The sequence below is a fragment of the Mauremys mutica genome, chromosome 9, assembly GCF_020497125.1.
Source record: "Mauremys mutica isolate MM-2020 ecotype Southern chromosome 9, ASM2049712v1, whole genome shotgun sequence".
NCBI lineage: Eukaryota > Metazoa > Chordata > Testudines > Geoemydidae > Mauremys > Mauremys mutica.
The window spans coordinates 14,753,351-14,777,964 of record NC_059080.1 but is presented as its reverse complement, the minus strand read 5'-3'; the positions used below and the strand labels follow the sequence as shown (position 1 = coordinate 14,777,964).

Sequence of the window (24,614 nt, the reverse complement as noted above, 5' to 3'; positions counted from 1 at the left end):
CTCTTGGTTCATTCACATGAGAAGAGCAGCTGCACACACCACATGAGCATGGCTGGGGCGGGGGCTGGGGGGGAAACTACGCTTGATGTGGTAACAAGTGAGGGGGAAGGGACCGGATGTGTCATCACAGAGATAGGTGGGTAAAGACAGATTCCTGAAGCAATGGAGTGATTAGAAAGTGTCTTCCTCTGGGCATGTGCAGTGCAGCCTCACGCTGAGGAATAGTTTCACAAAGAAACAGCGGCAGACAGGGTGCTGCTTCCCACACCTAACTTTGGGACACCTAGAAAAGCAATGGGAGCCACAAAGTCTGAGTTCAGTGCCTAGGCTCGGAGGTGACAAATGTAGGGGGCCTTGCGCCCCTGCCCCTGATTTCTGCCCTCTGTTGCCAGCCAGGCATCCACCAGCACTAGGGGTTGAGGGGGGTTTGTACGGTGGAGCTGTCAAAGTCCCAAGAGCTCAGCAGGAGCAGCTGAGTCCCAGGGATCGTGATTGAGGGACTGTCCAAGTGGCCAGCACAGGGGGGCCAGGCAGGGCCATTGGAGCAGGCAGATCAGAGCTTTTGCTGGCATCGTGTGAACCAGCAGATCCATCGCCACCTTCACTGAGTCCGTCGCACATGCTGGGCTCTTCACCGGCTTCAGCAGCCATGAAGTCCAGCCAGGGGTGGCTCAGCAGGGGGAGCTGCTGCCTCGGGCACAAAGCCTAAGGTAAGGAGCGGCAGAGGGGTGAAGAGGGCACTAAGCCCATGCCTGGGGGTGGGGGACTGCTGCAGAGTCTGCATGTTTGGGGTAGAAAAGGGCTGGAAAGCACTTTCCCTTGCCCCATTCCAGTGCTATCTGAGGGGGCAGAGCTGCTCCCCGTGCCGGTGCTGCACAGGGTTCCAGGCGGCTGGCACATACCTGGCTCAGCCCCTCCTAGGCAGTGCCACGTGCAGGAGGGGCTTGGGCTTCCCCAGGGCACCAGTGCAGGCAGAGGCAGTGTGGGGAAGGAGCGTGCTGGCCAGGTTGCAGGTATGTTGAGTGCTGCTGCCGGGGGCTGGGAGTGGGAAGCTGAGGGTTTACGGTGGAGCAGCAGGGCTGTGGGGGAGGAAGGCGAAGGGGAAAAGTGGGGTGGGAACAGCCAGGGGAGCATGCAAAGGGCTGATTGGGGGAGCGGGGCAGCTGACCACTCCACATCATCTCTGCTGTCCCCCCACCTTTTAAATTGTGCCCTCCCCCCCCCACTATTAACAGTTACATATCCTCTCTGCCTCCCCTCACTGTACAGGGAACGACAGCCTCCTCGGAATGGGTTTCACAGCTGGCCTAATGGCAGATGCCACGCTGAGTGGTTGTGCTAAGCCCCAGCCCACTTGGCATTCTCAGCAGCACCTCCCCTCTTGGAGTTTGGGGGGGGCAATCTCTTTTACCAAGAGCCCTTGATTGGGGAGGTGGGAGAGACTCCCTCATAATTGTGGTTGGGGGGGGGCCTCACCTGGGCACCCAGGGCTACTGGGGGGGTGGAATCATCCATCATGGTGGGATGTGCCCTGGCCTCTGAACTCTAGGCTACCCTGAGGGGGGTGCGCCCTCAATCCCACTTGGTGGTGATGTTACTTTGCCATTGGGGTTGGGGGGGGTGGGCGTGTGCCTGCGAGAACTGCTCAGTTAGAGCATGATGAACATGCCCACTCTCTGGCCTCTGTTTAGTCACAGAGGGATCAGTTCAACCAGCGGAGACAGCGAGAAGTCATCCCTCCCCCCCGCCCCATCACTGACAGCGGCACCTGCAGGTTGTGTGGTGGAGGGGTCAGCTCGGTGGGAGTGACAGGAGCCTGGTTCTTGGCTTTACATGCCTGCAGTTAGGAACCTAAATCCTTTAGTGACCGTAGCCGTAGCTGGCTAGACACACCACACGGCACGAAGTAGGTGCTGCTAGGCACGTCGCCACTGAACTTGCCTGCAGGGAGGGGGGCGTAATCTGACTAAGGCAGGAGTGTGTGGAGGGCAACCAGACCGTTGGCATGATTAATAGTGGAGGAGCGAGGCAACAAAACACGATGTTTAGCGAGCTGGGCCTGAGGAAGGAACAGTCGGTGAGACATCAAAGCGATGGGATGAGCTGGTGACTGTACTGCTAGAAACCACAGAAAATAGTGGAGAGGGACAGGGACAAGGCTCTGGGGTGAGACAGGTCACACAATGCAGAAAGCAAGAGCTGCTACAGTAAATACAGTTATTTCTCAAATTAATTGTCAGCATGTAAAATATGGCCCTGTTGTTCATATATAACCTGAAGCCTCAGTCCCTATTCCCATCAAATGCGACTGGGACAGGCAGTGACAACAGCAACAGCTATTAGTCTCTTAATAGTTCACATCAACATAGGTGCTGACTCCATGGGTGTGCCAGGTCTGGAGCACCCACGGGAAGAAATTCATGGGTGCTCTGCACCCACTAGCAGCCAAGCTCCCCCCCCCCCACCTCCTTCTCCTCTTCCCCCTGAGCACACCATGGCCCTGCTCCGCCACTTACCTCCCAGCACTTCCTGCCACCACCAAACAGCTGTTTGGCGGCATTAGCGGGCAGGGTGGGGAGAGGAGCGTGAATGTGGCACGCTCGGGGGGCAGGGAGGAGGTGGGGATGGGAGGGGAGTTGGGGATGAAGTTGGAAGGGGCCTCATGGAAGGGGTGGCATGGGAGCGGGGGGCCGGGGCGGGGGGGGTTGAGCACCCACAGCAAAGAGGGGAAGTCAGCACCTATGCACATCAGCACTTGAACTAGCATCTCCAGCCTGACCAAAAAGTGCTGCTTCTCGCCTCGTTTATGAAGCTTTCAAACAAACTAGACAATTCTAGCATCATCCATAGGCCTACCCGTTTTCAGTCCGCTGCACAGCACAGACGTGCTTATGACACGGGTTGCTCAGCTCCTCATGCTACCATCGATGGCATCAGCTGTTTTGCACGGCCATCAGTAGCTGGTTGTGGCCCTTGGCCAATGTAGTGCCCTAATTTAACACGAAGCTTCCAGCTGCCAGGGATTGTTGCTACGATTATGTTTTCAAGTAACCTGCCCCTGCATTTGACTGTCCTGCCCCATGAGCGAACACCTGAAAATACTATTGAGGGAATGTGAGTAAAAAATCACATCACATTGCCACGTTGTAACAGGGCAGCAGCTCAGTAGGCGTGGTGCTGAGGCAAGAATTTGACATTTCACTATGGCTTCTCTATTGGCACAAGCCGGTACATGTTGAGCACTGCAGGTGTCTTTGTAGCAGAAAAGGAAAGAAGAAGCTAATGCGAAAGCGCGCTGAATGCCAAAAGACCACACGCTATGGCCTGGAGTTGAGCAGCAAGCAGTAAAATCTTTAAGGCACAGACATGGCCTGAAAGGGTCAATCAACAGAAATAACAAAAATACAATTTCATCTATTGATGGTCTTGTTTAATGGGCACCTCCATCTGCTCTGTGGCTGATGTCTTTGATGAATTATGTAACAACGACCGAGCAACTTTAAATATTTTATTGAAAAGTAAATCAGTCCAGATCTGCCACCGTATAAAACAATTAAGTCAGAAAAACTTTTCAACCAAGCATTGATATAATGAGCAGCTACAGAACAACACACACAAGCATTGTATAAAACATTACATTAAAAGTAGGAATTTGGTAGGTGTTTCAACTTAAATGAGCATTGGAAATAATTTAAAGCCAAAATAAACGCGTAACTGTTAATGGATTTGTGACACCTTCTCTAGGTTTGGGAGGTTTAGGTGGTACGTTTAGTCACTTTTATAAGGAAAATTTTGTGCATTACAATAAATTTGGCAGTTAAGGAACAACTTATCAAATGCTAATGTGATTGGAATGAAGTTTCTTTATGCCAGTCATGGCTCTGCTGATGCTGCTTATCTGATGTCTATGTCCACTTCCTAGACTCTATTTTGTCTTGAGTGAAAATAAAGGCATTTAGCCATGTGCATAAATGAAGCTTTCAACAAGCAGGCAACTGAGGCTCCTTGGTCTAATTATCAGCCATGCCCATACAAGCGTGGTTTATGCCAGCCCTCTCACAGAGTGGCATTCATTCCAATGCAAGGCCCACCCACCACTTCAGCCCTGCTCCATGACATTAGCAAAGCCCCTCTTTGCAGACAAAACAGTGGCTGCATATGGATTAGACAGCGGGTAGGGCAGGACTGGCAGAGAGGCCTCTGCATCCATGATTGTTGGAGCTGCTGATCAGGCACCAGGGCACTGGAAACAGAGCGAGACTGCAGCCTATTTCCCCCAGCCCATAGATAAAGGCAATGGTGGCAAAGAGGCATAACTGCAGCATCTTCCCCAGTGTCCACACAGCATGATCAAGTGAAGCTTGATTACTCAGTCGTTTTAGGGCATTCAGGATGTTCATGCATATGAGAGTACATCACCAGGCAGGACCAGTGCATCAGCTGGTGCCCACCAGCAGAGGGCAGCGCTGGTGGCCGAGAATCCCTGCATTGCATGACTGCAACCATCTATTTACATGCAGGTAAACTAAAGGGACCGACAGTGAGAAGGGGACAAATTATGGTGGGAGAAGGGAGGTGCAGGGACTTCCCTCCCCCAGTCACTTCAGTCCTCCCCAGGGCCTAAACTGTGACAGCAGTAAGCAGCTCAAACTCCCTTCAGCGCTATACTTAGGCTCAGCTAACACATCAGAAGTTTGCCACGGCTCGAAGTGCCGTGGCAAAGTGCACCAGTTGGACTCGGAGGCCCGCCCACCTTCACTTGCAGCCAGATGTTTTCTCACACCATTGTTTTTGTCCAAAGGAGTAGTTGAAAACGCTAATCATTCAGCAGCTAGTGAAAGCTCCCTAGTTAGCCAGTGCTGCCAACTGTTGGGATTTGTATCAAAAGTCTCACAGTGTGCATTACCCCAGCTTTCATTTAAGAAAAAGTAAGTTTCTAGCTCTCAAAGTTGTGGATTAAAAATCGTGATCCCTAAAGGCTCAAACACGAGAAGGCAAAAAGAGACCCAAATATAGTATTATTTTTAAAAACGCTGATGATTTTTAAGTCAGTCTCGTAATGTTTTTGGAGGGAAGGACACCGAGTCATGGTTTTTTGATGACTTGGCTTTGGCAATACTGCAAAACAAAAATGATTATTGTTTTCTGAAATGCCTAGTAGGATAAAAGTTTAAATCTATTCAAAATGGTTTCCCATTCTTTGTTAATTATAGATGGGCAGTGCCATCCCTATAGTCAAGGTTGAGGTGAGCTTGCTGTTTAACAGACATTTGTTCTAATTGTTCTAAAAGCCACATGCACACTTGGATTGTCTTGAAAATTACTGTGTGACATCAGAGGCTGCAGTAAGGTTAGTTGCTCAGATTTGGAGTCACAATAATGGAGGATCATTTGGCATCTAGATGCCACCGTCCTAGGCTCCCAGAAATAAAAGGAAGAGCAGGCAAATCCTATGGAAAGGATAATTTTTTTGACACAGTTAGCCACCTTTCTCCAGCTCACAGAATATTCATAAACAATGTCCTCAAATTCATTTGTTGCTCAAAAAGATTCAACACATTGTTTTAAACTTTGGCTGGCTCACAGATTGAATATGCTACATTGCTGGTCTGTTCAGATTGGGCAGGTTATTTTCCCCGATTGGACAAGAATGCCAGCACACCCAGCAAGAAGTGGCTGATGCATATGATACCAATGTAAAAATTCCTGGAAATACACAGGCCTGCACCTTTGAAATTTGCTTCTGGGGTGAAATTCATCCTTGATCAAAGAGCCTGCACAAGGCATCTCCACTATAAAAGCCACTATTCTGCGGCCATAAGTAGGTCTTAAGTGATACATAGGACTTATGCTGGGCTGAATTTCAATCAGAAATCAAACACTAACGTCATGTAAAAAGACTAACTAATATTCAAACAGAAAGCTCCCAAGCACCAACAGAAAATGAAAGTATTAAGTCATCCAATTGCTGGTTATTTTTTCTCCCATATCTTTATAAAAAAATAACAAATTCACGCCAATCTAAAGGGCAGACTAGAAGTTGCATTAAACATACATTTCTGAAAATATTACAGGAAAACTCATAGAGTTGTAATGTCTATAATCTACAGCATTTTGTGTAAAAATGACCTATAAAAGCCTATTTAAATTACTTCAAACTCTGGGACGTGTCTTCATGAAGGATGCAAATAAAAGTCATGATCTTCCTTTTTTCCTACAAAAAAAACCACAACAAACATAAAAAATATGAACTCTGCAAGAAGGCAAAAACTCATAGTCTTTGTATTTACTGTGAGGCATAGGGGTTAACTACATCTTGTCTATCATTGATGCAACCGGCATGCTGTTTAAGAAATATATTCACATACAATGCTGCAGTTCGATATAAATTCCCTAGCATGCACCACAAGGCATCCATCCAAACCCCACAATCTAGACTAGGTGCTAGGAAGATACCAATTTTTTTAGGAGGTGTACACATGCCGTTGTAGTGACTGCCATGGGTTAATAGATGCAAACAAGCCGTCATTTTCTCTGCCCAAAGGCCTGGGGTGTTCAGGATGGAGGGAACGGAAGCTCCCCTCCAAGCCGGAGCACACCAGCACAGCCGTTGTGCAGCTGTTGCTTCAGCTCCTCACAGTCTTTTAAGAGAAGCAGGTCAATAGAGCCTCACCATACCCTTTTCTGCTATCATGGATGTAGCACTGCAGTGTGCATGGGGTGCAGCTACCTGTCCCTTGCTGCTTAGTGGCACTGAACTAGTTCCACAGCCCTTTATATCATGCATGCCTCATGGGTTGGGGACGGCCAGAGAATGAATCTTGCCCCTTAGCACATGTGATGGCAAACTCCACAGGCCCATGCCATTCTGCTCCCAAGTGCTCCTCGCAGTACCTTGTGGGTGCTTGGCTTTTGCAGCAGTCACTACAGGATGCTGCAGAGGAGTTATAATGCCTTGTTCTGGCTTCTGGAATGCTGTAATTAAGTTGTGTACTTTCCGGAACAATCTTCTGTGGACCCCAGGTGCAGTCTGTAAAGAGAGAGACCAACAAATTACCCAAACAACAAGCCACAGGGGAACACTGATAGCTCACATCAGGCCTCTCGTCTGCCACCTCTGAGTCCTGCTAGTGATCCTCTTTTAGTCTCCAGCTCATTAATCTAGTGTCCCAGGCTCTTAAAAGCATCACCATGGGCAGGCAGCATACCATGATGTTCATTAAGTCATTGATCAAGAAGGCCTATGCTATAGTTCCAGCTCACTTGTAAGGTGCTCTAGAGGCAGACCTAGCGCCCATGATGATGTGCCTGTTACTGTAAATAGTAACATGGATCCAGCCTACTTATAAAAGTTTTATGGAGTGTTTGGTTCCCTTTTGCACCTGTTAACTAGTCACATCTCTCATTTCTTTGTACCACGGGGCTCTGTAAACTGTTACCTACTTTTATTGAAATCACTTTGTCTATCCTTGTCAATTAATCTTTGCAGCTGCCCATCACAATGTATCGCTCTATCTTCAAGGGTCTTTACTAGACATCTAAAGCAACTTTTAAATGATTCAGCACATCCCTTCTGCAACCCTGGCTGGGCCTGAACACTCTCCTCGCCCAGCCTCCTGGGGGACTCTCCTCACCCAGCCTCCTGGGGGAAAGCAGTCATGGTACTTGCCACTTATACTCCCATGGAGGTGGGGGTGGAAGGACAGGGCAGCACAAAAAGGTACTCAGCACCAGCAAGATTAAGCCTGTTCCTATACACCAGGGCGAAAGCCTTGCTCCACTGACCATAATGGGAGGTTTGCTACTGACTTTGTGGGGGGCCCGGATTTCAGCGTCCCTTTTTTTTGAAATTGTCTCGTGTGAGGCTTTGTGCATGGTTCTTCCAAAAATAAACCAACCTCACCAAGCGAGAAGAGAAGGGAGGCAGCTGATGGGAGGGGAGGGGCAAATGCTGTGAGTAAGACAAATTCGATGAGGTGTGACTGAGGGCAGAGTTTAGCCTGCCATGTCTACTCAGCACCCATTTCCCTAATGATCTGAGGGGGCCCCCAAGAATCTCCAGTTGCCAAAGGGGAGGATCCAACACCCTGAGCTTTCTTCCTCACGGCTGCTGCTGGAGGAGCGTGCTGTCTGGTGCTCTACTACCACAGGGGGAGATGAAGCTAGCCAGTGAATTGTTTAACCCTGTCCTCAAATGAAGGCTTTGCTTTGCCTGTGCTCCAGCCTGACCCTGCCAAAAATGTATTGGTGCTGTCCATCCTACTGCAGTGTGCACTGCGCCACCACGTCCCTCAGCAATTTCAGCTCTTTCACCCATGAGCTCCAACAGCTGATGAAAATAACAGTTTCCTTTCAGGAAAAGGAAGAGAATGAGGTAAATTCTGCTTGGCCTCGATCCCATTCTGCCTCCCCCCCCCCCGGCACCGATGCCAGTGGATTTGTACATGAGGTAAGTCAGGCGAAAATCTGGCTTATTGAATTTTCTCTTACAGCCTCAGATTTGGGACTTAGCAAGTCTCCCTGTTTTGGAACAAATAGCTGTTTGTTCACACGCTGCATTTCACACCCTTCCCCTGCGCCCCACCACAGGCAAAATGCCCACAGAAGCCAATGCAAGAATGCAGTCAAGGCCCTGTCTTTAAAGACAGATGGAACGTGGGGCTCTTTTTAGCTCTTTGCAGTGATGAGAAAGTAATTTTTGTTTTGTTTTTTTAAAGCAGGAATGGGTGTGAAGCACATTCAGCTCCAGGGTTTGACCTAACTGACATCAGAGTCTGGTCCAGGTGTTTCCAGTGCAGTACAACATATTCTGCTCTAACGGATACTTGCTGGAGGATTCTCTGCAGCTTGAGGTCTTCAAATCACAATTTGAAGACTTCAGTAACTCAGACATAGGTTAGGGGGTTGTTACAGGAGTGGGTGGGTGAGATTCTGTGGCCTGCGTTGTGCAGGAGTCAGACTAGAGGATCATAATGGTCCCTTCTGACCTTAAAGTCTATGAGTCTATAATTTTGCCAGCAGAATTAAGCCTCTTAAATTATATTTTAATGTTTGTAAATCAGTGTTCATTAATGTGCAAACTGAAAGCTAATTATGAATCAATATACTGACTACATCCAAAGAACAAGAACTTCTGAAAATAAATAAGGATTAGTATTCACGTGAACCTAAATTATGCCATGAACTTAAATCACTCTTATTATTACAACTACTGCTACACCAGGCCTGAGTTTCCTCACAACACAAGTGAAGATAAATGTCATATCAAATCTCAGCTATCATGTATGTGCCTTGCGCTATGGCTAAATACAATCTGTCAAGAAATTAAGTTAAAAACATTGTAAATCCTAGGGAATTGCTTTGAATATTCTGGTATTAATGGCATGTTTGGCAGAGGAGAAGTTAATATTGACTGTACTTGTCAAAATATGAAAACAATATTTCTGCCACTTAAAATGCTGCAAAATAGTGCACTGGTGCATTCTGTAACAGCTGAACTGTAACAGGATGAATCTGTGCATTCAAAATTGTCAGACCTGGCACCAGCGATGGACTCACTTGAGACTGATTAAATTACATGAGAATCAGATATTGCAGAAAGGTGAATAACCTGGATATATTTCTTGAAATCAATACCTACACTCAATTGTGGGAACTTTTAGAAGAGAAGGAGCAATACATACCTCGGCACTCCAGGAACCTGTATCTGTCTTGGACACTCTGTAGGTATAAACATAACCCTTATATCTGTGAAAGAATCAACATATATTTATTAGTCAGGTCTAGTGTCAGGTTTAGTATGCAGTTGCTCTGTAATGCTGGAATTAGTTCATTTGATAAGCTCCTTTCCTTAGCAATAAATTAGTCGATGTAGCCTATATTTAGAAATGCAAAATTTGGACCCAGATCAGCAAGCTAGATTTGAATCCCCAGAATTGTACTACATTAGGCCTTGGGCGGGGGGGGGAAACATTGTTTGATCCATCTCTGTCTGTGAACTCCACAGTTGCTCCCTATTAGGCAATGAAACCTGCGTAAATGTTTTAACTTTCCATCAGTGACCTTTTACATGCTTATTTATATATCGGACACACTTCCTGTGGAATAAGAACACAACAGGTATCATTAGTAGATGACGGTGCTGCGGCGTGATTTTTTTTTTTTAAACTGCAAATGTTCCCAGATGCTATGCAATGGACGTATTTTATTTAGAAATCTAAAACCACAATATCAAAGCAAATTAGAGTTTGTCTAGCTAATGCATTCCTAACCCTCAAAGCTCTGCCTTTGCACTTCAATCCTAGACTGCCCCAAGGTCATAGTCTCCTGGAAACACTGATCACTTTATGAGATCATGAAATCTTCCATCTATTTTAAACACAGTTTCCATTCAGGGACCTCTGAAAATAGACATCAGCTGATGTCTGGAGTCAATCGTGCTAGAAGGTGCTTAGTACTTTACATATACACCAAGGTTCAAAGATGTGCCATAAAAGCAGAGTGACAGATGTTAGTGACATGCTACATGTGTAAACTACTTGCTGTGCAAAGTTAAAGTAAGTAGTAACAGACCAGACCAGTGGAGTTTTACACCCATCTTGCAAAGGTGGACATGACTACACAAGATGCAGGGCAATGGAGAATCAGGCCCAATGCATTCAGAAAATGAAATAAGTTTACACTAATCGGGCATTTCCACCAAGACATTATGCATTATTAAATATTTCAGCATTAGCCATTTTTCAGAGAGCAGGTACATAGTACATCTCTTTCCAATTATACACAATATCACAGTAGTTATTACAAAATAATAGAAGTCATAAATGACACAGATATTTGAACACATTTGCTGATGCACTGTGTCACATGTCACTGCAACTCAATCACTTATTTCTGAAAAGCCATTTTGATAACCTCAGAAATGTTTGTAGCAATCGGAAGTAATTTACCAAAATAGGAAGTCATTAATAGCTGTCACAATGTTTTTAATTCACAAAGTGGGTGCAAAGTGCTACTGTTTTGATTTGTCCGCATTAATACCCCTTGGACTGTCACGTTGCACCGCTGGGAATGCATACACAAGGTGCAATGCAGTGGCAAATCAGATCCATTGCTAGTGCAGACGGGTGAAGCTACACTGACGTCAATGGCATTGAAGATGAGGATCTGGCCCATTGTTTCTATGCTGAATTACATGTTGAACAGCACCTTTCTCTAGATCGTCCCAGAAAACAACTCTTATTCAAGGTCTTTGTCTCGGCTAAATGAATTACAGCACTTGTGATACCTGTTTTCTTAACGAATATGATCTTATCGTAACACTTTCTGTTAAGCAGCAGGAACTTCATTACCACTTTAAAGCACATTCTACCTTCAGTTTGCCCACAACCTGATTTTGATGAGCTGAGTTCCCCCTCCCCATTGCATGGCAGAGCCCCCAGATGTTTTAAACAAAGGTTCATGATTTAACTTGTCTCACATTAATGGTTAGGGTCAGGCAGACAGGCTGCTTGTTTTTAAAGTTGTGGGTGTGTCGCGCAGCTCCCATCCACTCTCTCCTTTTCCCTCCCACGCAGCTAGGTAGCCTATGCTAGTAAACCCAGCCATAACGTACGCATAGGCAGTCTTTTAGCACACTGAATGAGGTGCTTCCCCAGTGGCACCATTAGCTGTCAGCTCAATTTTCTCTCTCTAAATCAGCTCAGACTGGAACGACTCTTAGTTTGACAGGACAGGCTCAGGCATAGCCTGTCTTTTACGCAGTGCATCCTTGTAGGCAAATGAACTACATGCCATCAGCTCAAAACCTGCACTCTTTGCTCAGGGCTAGGGCAAATCCCTGATATAGAAAAACCGCTGGAGGGAGGACGAGAGAGCGAGCGCCTGGGGTTCTCTCATGGAGCGTTCTCCCAATTTTTCCCTTTGGGGTGGTGTTTGACCCCGCATCCCATAGAAGAATCAGGAGAAGGACACTCCATGCGGGGTTTCTATGCTCTGGGGACCTCTGCTGCCCCAACTCCCTGATGGGACAGCACCAACAGAACTGAGCTGTCAGGGAAGCCTCAGCCAGCAGACGGCTCCCTGGTACAAAAAGCATTTTCTGCAGGGTTGGCGTGGGAGACCATGTGAACCCTCCTAGCCATGCCCTCAGCCTGCCCCCTGTTATCTCTAAAATGGCCCAAATGAAAAGCCCAGGTCCGAACAGCCCTGAAGTTTAGGCGATGTGAAATCTGGATCCACATTGCAACACTCGCAACAAAGTGATGAACGGAGCATTGACTGCTGCACTCAGTGGGCCTCACTTACCCCTGCAATCCCCCAGTTTTACGCTGGTGAAACTTCCTGGAATGAAGCCTGGAGCGGCACCATGGTGAACCAAGGCCTCCACAAAGTCACTTGCCCAGCTTCTTGATCAGAGACAAAAGACGTTATAACTCCTAATTGCTCAGGAGATGGCTTAGAAAATAACGCTGGCTAAAAGTACCATGCTGGATATTGCTTGTAGAAGAGGAGATAGCTAGTTAACATCCCATCTCACATTAGATAGATTTTAAACCTATCGAACAAAAGGTCACTTTGAACAGTTTCTACTTTGGTACCATAACTAGGAAAACTCTGTCAAGGGGAAAGCATAGTAAAGTTTCTACTACCGGAACTATACTTTGGTTTAGATGATGGGTTTTTTCCTTTATAGAGTATTCCGCCCAAAGAGCTGCAAATGCCTTTCACGCAGATGATACGCTGAGACAGCATCTGCTTACGTAGCCTCCCCCACCCCCACCCCTTTTCAGCTGTGTTCAAACATGTTACAGACACATTTACTTTAACAGGTGAATAATTACAATCTTCTGCACTGTTGAAATAGCTGGAGGATATTAGCAATTTGCGGCAATTTATAATTTAACCGTGACATTTTAACAGCACGGTATGTTTTGAAATAATTGCCAAATGTTTTGTATCTTGGTTGGGAAATTTTATTCAACTAATGTTTATTCAGTTTTAGGCCCAAAACTGAACTGAAAAGCGCAAAGTCAGCAGTAAATAACATTCAATGCTGTCTCCTTAGCTATAGCTCTTTCCAGAAGTATTAGAGTTTGCAGTATCAGTTCCTAGGAACTGGCAGGCTATTTAGACATTAACACAGCACCTTGGAATTTAAGCCATAACCTATGATTGAGGCCAAGCTGGTAGTGCTGCATATAGCTAAGCTTGCCCACCCTTCCCACAGTAAATCCCTGTTTTCAGACTGCCCCAAATTTTAACCATTCAAACTGATTTTCCACATTGAGTATCTGCCTCAAGCTAAATTTTTTGGGGACGTTTTGCCAAAAAAAGGTTCAGCTATTTCTGAGAATGCTATCAGGGGAAAATACATTCTTTGGGCCAGGTTAAAAAAAATTCTTATAACCGTTTTGTTAAGTGACTCGAGTGCCTCCATACATTGAATTTGACAGGAAGATTGGCTTGGTTTCAAGAATGTGCCTTCCCCAGGAGAAACCACCTAAATTTGGCCAAGTTAGAAGCCTTTGAAAAATTGCAAGTCACATGTGCTCAATAGAGACGTGTTAGTTTGGCTGCTAAATTCTCACAATTCCATATACGTTGAGCACACCCATCTGGGGGATACAGGGCTGAGCAGGCTTTTCACTGCATTTGCTGCTCTCAGCTGCTGTGGTCTGTGTGATACTGAACTGTCTCTCCTGTAACCTCAGTGCTGCCCCTGCTAGGACCCAGGCAGCAGGGAAGAGGATTCTGTCTGATTGCAATGAGGAGGGAACAAGAGCCAGATGGGGATGATGGTGGAGGAGTAGACGGACAAGGAGCCTGTGGGAGGGGAGACTAAGACTGGGAGATAGTGGTGGTAGCCTGGACTTGGAAGTAGACAGGGGTTGGGGGAAAACCGGGCGTAGGAGCAGATGTAGGTGTGGGGGGAAGATGGATTGGCTAGGCAAGGAAACTGGGAGCTGAGGTCAGAGGAAACAGGGGTAGGGAGAGACTGGGATGAGGTGACAGGGGAAAGAGACATGACTAGGGTGACCAGATGTCCCGATTTTATAGGGAAAATCCTGATTTTTGGTTCTTTTTCTTATATAGGCTCCTATCACCCCCCCACCCCCATCCCAATTTTTCACATTTGCTGTCTGGTCACCCTAGACATGACTGGGATAGGAACAGAAGGGGCCAGGCTTGTGGGGAACTAGGCAGAAGGAGCTGTGACCTCTAGGCCATACTCCCTCCAGAACATAGACTGGAACCCAAGATTTCTCTGCTCTTGGCAAATATCCGTGAAGCCCACTGGCAAAGAGTGTGGTTATAGTGCTGGGCCATATAGACAATGACAACCTGCTACAGCTACCAGATACTCCATTAGCTCAGGTGCCAGAAGTCTGTGTGGTGGATCTAAGGATTCCCTTCTGCTGATGACTCATGTGAGTGTCATATGGTGCCACAGGATGGATTTTTTTTTTCAGTTTGCTTTTTTAAAAAAACTAGAAAATTTCACACACACACAAAACTCCTATGTTAAACAAACATTGAAGTTGCAAATTCAAGCACTCAGCAGTTAGGCAATGCCAGAATTAAGGCCTTTTGTGCGATTTTAATTCGGCCCCTCTTTGCGTATTATGATTAAGGCTATGGTTTGGGCACATAGGTCAGGGCGTTCACAATAATTGTGAATTTTAACAAAATCTGCAGCCATTGAGCAGTGGCTCCCGTGGGCCCAGCTCCTCACTCCAGGCGTTACAACCTGGCCCACGTGGTTGCGATGCTGCTTCGGTTTGGAGATGGAGGGGACAGATGCACTGAGCGCACTCAGCTGCAAATGAAGTCAATGGAAGCTGTGCTATAAACATATAAAGTCCAATATAATGCTACATGCCCTGAAAACTCTGAGCTGAGGTATTGGGCATCAAAAGCTAGTGGATCCTTTTGGCCTTAATATTTTTGTGCCTCAAATCCCCATTTGCAAAATAGGGCTAATACCATCCCCTCATTTCACTTGTGTGTGCTGAGGATGAATTAATACATGTGATGGACTCAGATAATATAATGCTGAGTGGCATTGAAAAGCCCATGTTCAAATTAGTAAGGCTGTCTTCAGAGCAAAGTTTGAATAGCGTGCAATAAATAAGGCCTGGGGCCAACCCTGAACCGTGAAGAGAAAATAAAATATTGAATAGCTGCTGATTCAATGAGCACTGCCCACCCTGTGCAATGAATTAGGCAGGAGGACTGTGGAAAAATATGTGAGCATGTAATTAAAGACACTGTCATCATGCATATGCACAAGGTTGTAGGGAAAAACTTATGAGTTCTTGACTTTGCATCCTTAGCATTGTTTAGGATGTAATAAGTCATATGTCTGTAAGTGGGTTAACGGGGAGTAATTTACTCATGGGAAGGCCAGAAGGAGGTGTAAGTTAAATTAAGGGGAAGGCCTACATTAGCTTATACTTTTAGCCTCCTTCCTGGAAGTTGCTTTTACTGGTTGACCATTCTCTCTTCTGGCCCCTTGATTTGTGCATTACGGCAGTTTAGACTCGCTAACCCAGTCTTACTGGCATATAATTTACACCACCTTGCACATAACCTCTAACTTGATTCTGTACCTTCAGCTCAGCGTAACATATAGCGTTGCCAGACGTCCGGTTTTTTACCAGAACACCCAGTCAAAAAGGGACCCTGGTGGCTCCAGTCGGCACCACCGACTGGGCCACTAAAAGTCCAGACATTGGCACAGCGGGGGCCCAGAGCTAAGGCAGGCTCCCTGAATGCCCTAGGTCCGCGCAGCTCCAGGAAGTGGCCGCCAGGTCCTTGCGGTCCCGAGGCACATGGGTGGCCTAGGAGGCTCTGTGCACTGCCCCCACCCCCAGCGCCAGCTCCACCGTTTCCATTGGCTGGGAACCGCGACCAATGGGAGCTGTGGGGACAGTACCTGCGGGTGCGGAGGCAGCGCACAGAGCCTCTTGCAGGGACCTGGCAGCCATTTCCTGGGAGCTGTGGTAAATGCCGCTGGGACCCTACATCCCGCACTGCCCCCCAAAAGCCTGCCCCAGCCCAGAGCCCCCTCTGCATCCCAAACCCCTCAGGCCTGGCTGCACCCCAGAGCCCACCCCAAGCTGGAGCCTACACCCCCTCCTTCACTCTGAACCCCTCGGCCCCAGCCCAGACCCTCCTCCTGCACCCCAAACCGCTCATCCCCGGCCCCACCCCAGAGCCTGCATCCCCAGCCAGAGTCCTCACCCCTGCACACACACCCCAACCCCCTGCCCCAGCCCAGAGGCCTCTTCCACACCTTGAACCCCTCAATTCTGGCCCCACCCGGAGCCGACACCCCCAGCCCAGAGTCCATACTCCCCTCACATACCCAAGCCCGTGCCCCATCCCAGTGAAAGTGAGTGAGGGTGAGGAAGAGCGACTGATAGAGGGTGGGGTGGGGAGCACGTGTGGGCAAGAGATGGGGTGGGGCAGGAGCGAGGCCTTGGGCAAGGGTGTTCAGTTTTGTGCGATTAGAATTGTAATTGAAATCAGTATATTTGAAAATGTAGAAAACATCCAAAAATATTTAAATAAATGGTATTCTATTATTGTTTAACAGTGCGATTAATCACGATTAATGTTTTTAATCGTGCAATTAATGTGATTAATTTTTTTTAATGAAAGATTAATCGCAATTAATTTTTTTCATCACTTGACAGCCCTAGATCATAACTTAACTGTATGTTCTCCTTTTCTGGTCAGTAACCAGCTTAGGTCTGAGCATGTCACATCTTGGCAAAAAAAATTGGAGATCCTCTGACTTTACAAGTTTCTCTGTGGGATCGTGAGCCCCTCACACCATCTGAACACTCTTTAACTGAAGGCAGCATCCCTGTGACCATTGGCTTGTCATACTTTTTTCTGACGCTAGAGCATGCATCCTAAACCTATCTGGCCCAGCCTCTGCTGCACCATTAACTAGAAAGTAGAGATTGGCCCAAACCAAAACCTTGAATATGAACTTCTTCAAATTTGGGAAATAGAGTCAGATCCAAATCTATGGATTTGGTTCAGAGTCAGATCGAAAAACTAAAAGGGACCCAATTTTCTGATTCTGGCTCTTGAGCAGCCAAAATCTCATAAAACAGCATTTCTGTTGAGATTTTATCCCAAGAAGGCAGAAAGCTTGCAACAATGGATGATTCAGTGGATTTATTTTAGTGTGTGCCAGACATCTGAGAATTGTGATGGACGCATTTGTGTTAGTGTCACTACTATTATAACAGCATCTTTACATTTTTAGGTGTCTGTTCTGCTGCTTGATGCAGCTGCATTTTTAATGTTCTGTTCAGATGCAGCCTGTTACAGAGGAGAGATTACCCACGTTTTCTCAAGTACTCTTCACTTTTGTTTTCTCGTTGAAGAAAATGGAAAATTCTTGCTAACTAATCCCACACCCTACCAGTGATTCCACCTCAATTGTGAACCTCCACAGTCTAGACTAGACCTAGTCTGGATCTTAACTTCACTTTCTCAGCTACGCTCTGTTCTCCTGACTTGTATTGCATGGTGATTGTTAGAGTTGAGCAGGAACCGGAATTTCCATTTCCCATGAATTTCTGCAATTCTGACATTTGTTTTTGCTACTAATGAGAAAAAGTGTCTAATTTTTCAGCAAAATGAAATTTTTGAAAAAAAAATTCATTTTGGTTTAATTAAAATATTTTGTTTCAATGAAATTGTTGTTTTTTATTTTAAATATTAAAATAAAATAAATTTCTCAATGGAAATGTGTTTTGCAATTAAAAATTTAAACATTCCATACCAGAAATGAGAGAATGGAATGTTTGGACAATATCAAACTGTTTCATTTCAATTTTTTTAATGAAATTTCACTAAGATCAACAGATTCCCAAGAAAAAGTTCAACTTCAGCGAAACAACATTTTCTAACACAGGGTTTCTCAAACAGGGGTCGCCGCTTGTGTAGGGAAAGCCCCCGGCGGGCCGGGCCGGTGTGTTTACCTGCCCCGTCCGCAGGTCCGGCCGATCGCGGCTCCCACTGGCCGCGGATCGCTGCTCTGGGCCAATGGGAGCTGCTGAAAGTGGCACAGGCTGAGGGACTTACTGGCCACCGCTTCCAGCAGCTCCCATTGGCCCGGAGCAGCGATCCGCGGCCAGTGGGAGCCGCGATCGGCCGGACCTGCGGACGGGGCAGGTAAACACACCAGCCCGGCCCGCCGGGGGCTTTCCTTACACAAGCGGCGACCCCTGTTTGAGAAACCCTGTTCTAACAGAAGTGCTGTTGGAAAATTTTCTTCCAGTTCTCATAATTATCCAGGGCTCAGAATGCCTGTGTCTTACTGGAATGGTCACAAAAATATTTTAATTATATAAAATCCATCAAAAAATTATTCTTGACACTGATGATCTTCATTCCAATGAGTTGGGAAGGTTGAAATATTCACTTCAGTAGAATTTACCAATGTACTGTGAAGAATTTTCTTATACAAGAAAATGGTGAATGCTATTTACAGTGCTAACCTCGAATAGAAGAAGCTTCGTTGCCAAGATATTTTTGGTCTGTTACGTTTTAAAATATGATGATGATTATGTGCATTGCTATAATAAATGCAATTACTATGCAATTTCCATCAAGAATATTAAATGGAAAATAAAAGAAATGCAACGTTAAGGCTGACTCATGATCCTGAATCCAATACAGTAAGCACATCAGCTATGCATGGTGAGGTGGAAAATTTTGGCACAGTGACTGCACTTAAATACTCCAAGAAACTCAGAAACTATGGTTATGATGATGGAACAAATAGAGAAAATTAAAGCTGATCAGACAGAAGTCTGTCCTGTCGCCATTATCAGCGCTTCAAGAGCTCCAAACAGTTTTATACTCTAGTTGCTAATTATTCCCTACAGGTTTAATGCAGTAAAGTACATGAATGGTTGACTTCCAAAAAATCATTTGAAAGTACAGTATAAAAGTGATGTATTTAGGTTAAGCTGCCATTCTAATAAATATTTAGAGGGCTGAAACAACTGCTCACATTCATTTGAGACAGCCCCCTACAAATTTTGAGCCCCCAAATATAAGCACGATAGGAGTATAATTAGCATTGGCTTTACCAATTTACACATGCAGCTGCTTGCCTTCGCATAGGCATAAACGTATCTGGAAGAGAGCATCTTCACCCACAGGTATAGCCACAAATTTTGCAGGCCCGGTTTAAAAAATAAGCCCATTCTTGTGTCCTGCATCCCCCATTGACTTCATTAGAAGCAACGTGTGCAGACAGACTCTGTGGCTGTTAAAAAATGTCAAACAGGATACCTAGACAGGAATCCAAGATGTCTGTGAACAGAACATGCTGCTAGCAAAGAAAGAACTTCATAAAAAAAGTCAAGACGCAATAATAAAATCTTGTAGCATTGTATGCAGTGGCCACCTGGTTACCCGATGGAACCATTTCTTTAAAAAAATCATTCATAAACATCCTAATTTTGAAGAACAGCAAGAAATGTTTCAAAAGATCATTAACTGAAACCTTTGCGCTCCTGGGCTAGCATATTTGAAACATGCAGCCGTACACCCACTCTTGCAATAATCAACATTATTTGTTTAAGAACGTTATTAAAGAAGTCACTATAGGCAGGCCCAGAGGGAGCACTTCATTTTAAAATGTTACAGAAAATTGCAGGGAGAATCTGTATTTACAAGAGTTACGGGAGACCCCAATGCAAACCAAAACCTACTTATTGCTGTATGAACTATTTCCCTTCATCATTGTGGTCTTAAAATATCGATGAAAGAAAGTGTGTCTTTGTGATTTGCCACAGCCGCACAAAAGCCATTCTCTCTTTGAAGGCTTGTGGGCTCTCGTCGGCATGCAGTGACTTAGGGCACTTCAGTCTGGGCTTGAACTGAAGGGGAACTGGAAGAAAGAGGCAAAACAAACCAATAGTACTTTTGGGGAACAGAGCAGTGGGAAAGAAAACCTTCCTTGGTAAATGTTTATCAAACAAGGTCCTGATTATCAAAGCCGCTCCAGCTATCTAAGGGTTTTAGCTTGCCACCAAGAACCACGGTATCTGAGCACCTTCCATGTAAATTCAATGGCAATAGCAAAATCCTTCATGAATTGTGTGGAGTCTGATTCTTCTCCCTTTCCAAAGTCATTACTCTGCTTAGGGTCAGGTTTTATTTTAATTAGGAGGCAATCGAAACTGACCACAGCCGTTGCTCCCTTTATTATATTCAAAGTCAGCCAAAGTGTTTAAGGAGGAAAAATGGCATAAAGAACATTTGAAACCTTTTTGAAAAGATTCTTAAACCTTTGGGTTCATGCTACTGTCATTGCACACCCAAAACTGGCTTTACATAGGCAGTGGTGAGCGCAGGATCGGCCAGCCATGTTTATTAGAGTTGGCTACAATATTTTCATCAAAACATTTCTCAGTGACAAATGGCTTTTTGAGGAATATTTTTGCTTGGATCAAACTTTTCTGTTTTTTCAACAACAAAAAACCCCGTAATCAGTGGAAGGGTGGGGGAGAAAGAAAGGGAAAGACTGAACATTTTGCAAATCAATTTTGTTGTTTTCATTTCATAAAAAAAAATTATCACTACAAAAACTTTTCAGTTCATTTGAAATTTCTCACAGAAAATATATACTTTTGGGGGGGGTTGGCTCCAATATGTATGATAACATCTCTTCGTTCACTTACAGGCTTTGCTTCACCATTTCAGAAATCATTTCATAGTGACTGAATCTCCAGTAAGCAGTACACATTCTACCTAAACGCTCTCTAGGTATTCCTAGAGTAACCATCAGACTTTCTGAGTGCCGATTAAAAGTTTTTTTGTTAAAACCATTATTATTATTTGCTTATTTGTTATTATTAATTGTTATTAACTGCATAGTGCCAACACTGTTCTCTGTGCTTTACAAGGAGGTATGAAGACACGATCACAGCCCCAAAACTTAATACAGAAATACATTCTATAGTTGACTAATGGTTTGGGGAGGGGGTTGCAGTGCTGAACCTCAAAGTCTACACACACCTCTTTTTGGTTTTGCCAAGGCTTTATAGCATGTACTGTTTTCACTCTGGTCCTACTGTTGTCACTCTGTCCTACACTCTGGTCCTCCCTGTATATTTGCCAGTCTAGGCTTCGATCTTTTTTTGCTACAGCAAGCATCTTCATCCCACAATGAGTTAGTCGCTGGTTCAGTGTCTGCTTTCTCTCCCTGTCTGTGCAGAGCTGCTCCGCGATTTTACGTTTTTTGCCTGCTATAATGGTCTATTGCACACACGTATCTAAATTACCATCACATTGCTAGATCATTCTGTAATTTCCTTGCATCATCCACTCAGAGCACTGTTTCCTAGTTTATCCTCTGCGACGCTAATTGCTGTACAATCTACTTCTTGCTCCACATTCATTATTGAAATACTGTATTAAATAGTTCTGAATCCAGTGCTCATCTCTGTGATTCTGCCACCAGATTTCCATCCACGTCAGATCATAGTTATCTAGACAATATTGTTCTAGCTGCTCAGGTAGATATATCCACTAGACAGTATCAGAAGTTTTCCTAAGTACTTATATTATGAATTATAAAAGCTTTACGTATCTATAGTTTACAAGTAAGTAGTTTTTTTATCTCACACTTTGCTCATACAAATGTATCCCTAAATGCAAATATGTATTTGTGGTTCGCAAATTTTGCAGGCACAATTAGGAGGCTCCTTTATTGCATTCCCATTTGTCTTCAGAACCTATGAGCATCATATTTAACTGTCCTAATCTATTCTTTAAAAACCTGACCTTCCTATCATTCATATAAACCAACTGCCTTTAATACCACCAGAAACTCCTACTGATTATTCGCAGCTCCATGGCCTTGTTATATGTTCACGTATTGAATGTAGGCTAACTAGACTGATTTCCTCGATTCCTGCTTTATTTTTCATAAAGCTGGATAATATTGTACATGACTCTCCCATTACCTGCTACCCCTCACCTGTTCTGGATGACTCTACACATGATAAGTAGCTGTTTCACCATTTCCTCTGATAGTTCTTTAAGAACACTTGGGCTTTTATTATTTATTAGCTGGCGCCTTTCAGTAGAGTCTTATCACCGCTTTTCATATCTACCCCAAATCTGCATTAGTTTTTAACTCAATACACTTCTTAATCCCCTAATTTTTTGTTGTCTTGTTAAAGACTGAGGCAAAGTAGATATCAGGTGCATCATCCCACTTGGCATTCTTTAATCTTTGTTTTTCCTTCTCATTTAGTAGGGCAAGGCAGGACAGTGCTTTGTGATTAAGGCACAACAGGAGATATAAAAAGGGAACCGGGTTGTATTTACAGTTCTGCTACAGCCTTCTTATGTGGCCTGGGGCACCTCTTATATGGCTAGAAGCCTCAGTTTGCCCATCTGTAAAATGATAATAATACTCACATCCTTCACAGTTTAAAAGTCAAGGCTAAATCAAGTGATGCTGACAAGCACATTCAGCCCTTTGGTGGAAAGTGTGATATAAATATTATTTTAGACGTAGTAATACCCTCACTAGCTTATCCTTGCTACATGGACAAAAGCCTCCTCTTATTTCTTTTAGCTAATAATCATTTGCTTTGTCTCAGTAATTTCTGATATTAACATATCTTGTTGCTACCCCTTCAGTTCTTTAAAGTAGCTCTCGGTACAGACGCGTTGGCCATGCTTTGCTCGTTTAGTGGCGTAGCACTTCATGGTGCATGCACAACGCTAATGCTTAGGATTCTTCATCCTTTCTGTCCTCCTTTGCTAAAAGAACTCACACTTCTGTCATTCAAATACCCCAGCAGTATTAAGCCCTTTGTCAGCTCATACCCATTTCAGAAGCAACTCATCGGTGCCTTCTCTCCAAATTGGTGACCGATGACAGACACCTCGTAGGAATTCCTCCCCTTGCCCCAGCTCTATTATCCTAACTGATCAATTGTCACTGTTTTCTTTATTATCTATTTGTATTTCATGCACTTTAAAAGTAGTTTATTCACAAATCAGCAGCAATACACCCAGTGTGCAGGGCACTATTCAGCTGCAGTAAGGCTGGCAGAATCAGGCCCTGAAATGATGGCAACTGCTCACTTTCAATATATGAATGAAAAGCATCAATATTCCTCCATACCAGCCCTCAGGGGAAATGAGGCTTGGGGTCATACTGCTATTGAGTGTATTAAAAAGGAAGACAGACAACAGGCAAAACCAAAGGAATTATTCAGCATGAACAAGAAGCACATGCAATTTACAATCCAAACTGCATGGCTTAAGCTGTTATATCCTCCTTCCTGCTCTCCACCCCAGCCTCGCACTCTTTGTCTTTGCTCACTGTTTTGTGTCCCATTTAAGAGTAAGTGCACCATGGCAGGAACCTGTCCTTCCCTATTTCTGCAAAGGGCCAAGAACCCCTTACACACTCCCAGGCCTGAAGCCAGTGTTAAAAAGCTAAGTCCCCACAGTGCTTTGGACACAGAAGTATTTGCACATTCTGCCAGAAGATGACCATTCTAACTGGCAAATGTAATGTGCGGCAGAACACATGCTGTGAACCCAGAAGTTGGAGGTCGACATCTCTGTGGAAAGCCACAGGATCATCTAATTGGCTGCCCACTAGAAGGTCTCCATGCTGCTGATCCTGCACCAAATGGAGTGGAGACCCATAAGACCCACTTGCAGCTGCATTCTATGTGGCAGCTTGGCTCCCCAAGACACAGACATACACCGGATAAGGGCTGTTGCTACCCTAGACTCCCTTGGTTCTCTGTACTCACAGCACACACAGGCAATACACTCCTGGGACGCTCTCACTGTCTCGCAGTAAATAGCTGCCATCCATCCCCGTAGCCAGCAGCAGCTTCTCCCCAGTCTCCCGGCTGATGTTCCCATGATAAACGTCCATAGAATCCATTTTCTGAAGGTGAACTGAGTGGAGCCCGGTAGAACCCAGCTAGACAGAGGTATCTGGTGTCAGTGACTGTTACACAGCTCAGTGCTGTCACCCGCCTGCTATCCAGCTGCTCACTCAATGGTTGATGTAAACAGGATGTGTTCCCACCTAGAGCTTCTCTAAAGACATTTCAAACTGACAGCCAGAGCTGATATCACCTATAAGGCATATGCAACATTTGACAGCACTCATATGACTCATAGCTTTCAAGATAGATGTTAATAACAACAGGTACATGAAGCCCACAATCTCCTTAACAAAAAGCAATGCTCCCCTCCCCACAACCCAGAATGCACAAGCTATGGTTAGGCCGAGAGCCACATTTGTAGCACCATGTCAGACAAGAGTCTGTTAGTATTTTCAGTAGGATTTTTGTCTTTTAAGGGTTCAAAATGTTGGAAAGTTGGAAAAAGTAAGGGTCAGACCTGTCCTCAGTTGTCTAATCTAGGGCCCCATGGTACAAGCATAGAGATGTGTTATCAAATGAGCAGAAACCTGATGTTATGGCAAGGCAGTCTAGCAACAAAGGCCATTGTATGTTTTGCATGTGGTAGCAAAGACTTTCAGGGTAAAGTGGTTAAAACAAAGTATATGAATCACAAAGTGAAGGGAC

At 45.0% G+C, this 24,614-nt stretch overlaps 1 protein-coding gene across 2 annotated transcripts; it reads right to left on the bottom strand.

Annotated features, from left to right (window-relative positions):
- Positions 1-3,494: 3,494 nt before the first annotated feature.
- Positions 3,495-24,057, bottom strand: SH2D1A (SH2 domain containing 1A). Of its 2 annotated transcripts, XM_045029260.1 has the most exons (4): positions 23,826-24,057; positions 9,684-9,747; positions 6,895-7,030; positions 3,495-6,214 (listed from the first exon to the last, which is right to left on the bottom strand). In XM_045029260.1, the coding sequence occupies exons 1-4, from the start codon at positions 23,960-23,962 to the stop codon at positions 6,174-6,176; spliced, it is 378 nt and encodes a 125-aa protein (XP_044885195.1). In that variant the 5' UTR covers positions 23,963-24,057; the 3' UTR covers positions 3,495-6,173. The 2 variants fall into 2 exon arrangements, with proteins under 2 accessions (XP_044885195.1, XP_044885194.1); XM_045029259.1 differs by lacking the exon at positions 3,495-6,214 and having other exon boundaries at positions 6,791-7,030.
- Positions 24,058-24,614: the final 557 nt, after the last annotated feature.

Coding starts and splice junctions, on each gene's coding strand:
- SH2D1A (XM_045029259.1), bottom strand. CDS start 23,962: ATGGATTCTATGGACGTTTATCATGGGAACATCAGCCGGGAGACTGGG. Junction 9,748..23,825: donor GTGTATTGCCTGTGTGTGCT/GTGAGTACAGAG, acceptor ATTCTTTCACAG/ATATAAGGGTTATGTTTATA. Junction 7,031..9,683: donor CAGGTTCCTGGAGTGCCGAG/GTATGTATTGCT, acceptor CTCTCTTTACAG/ACTGCACCTGGGGTCCACAG.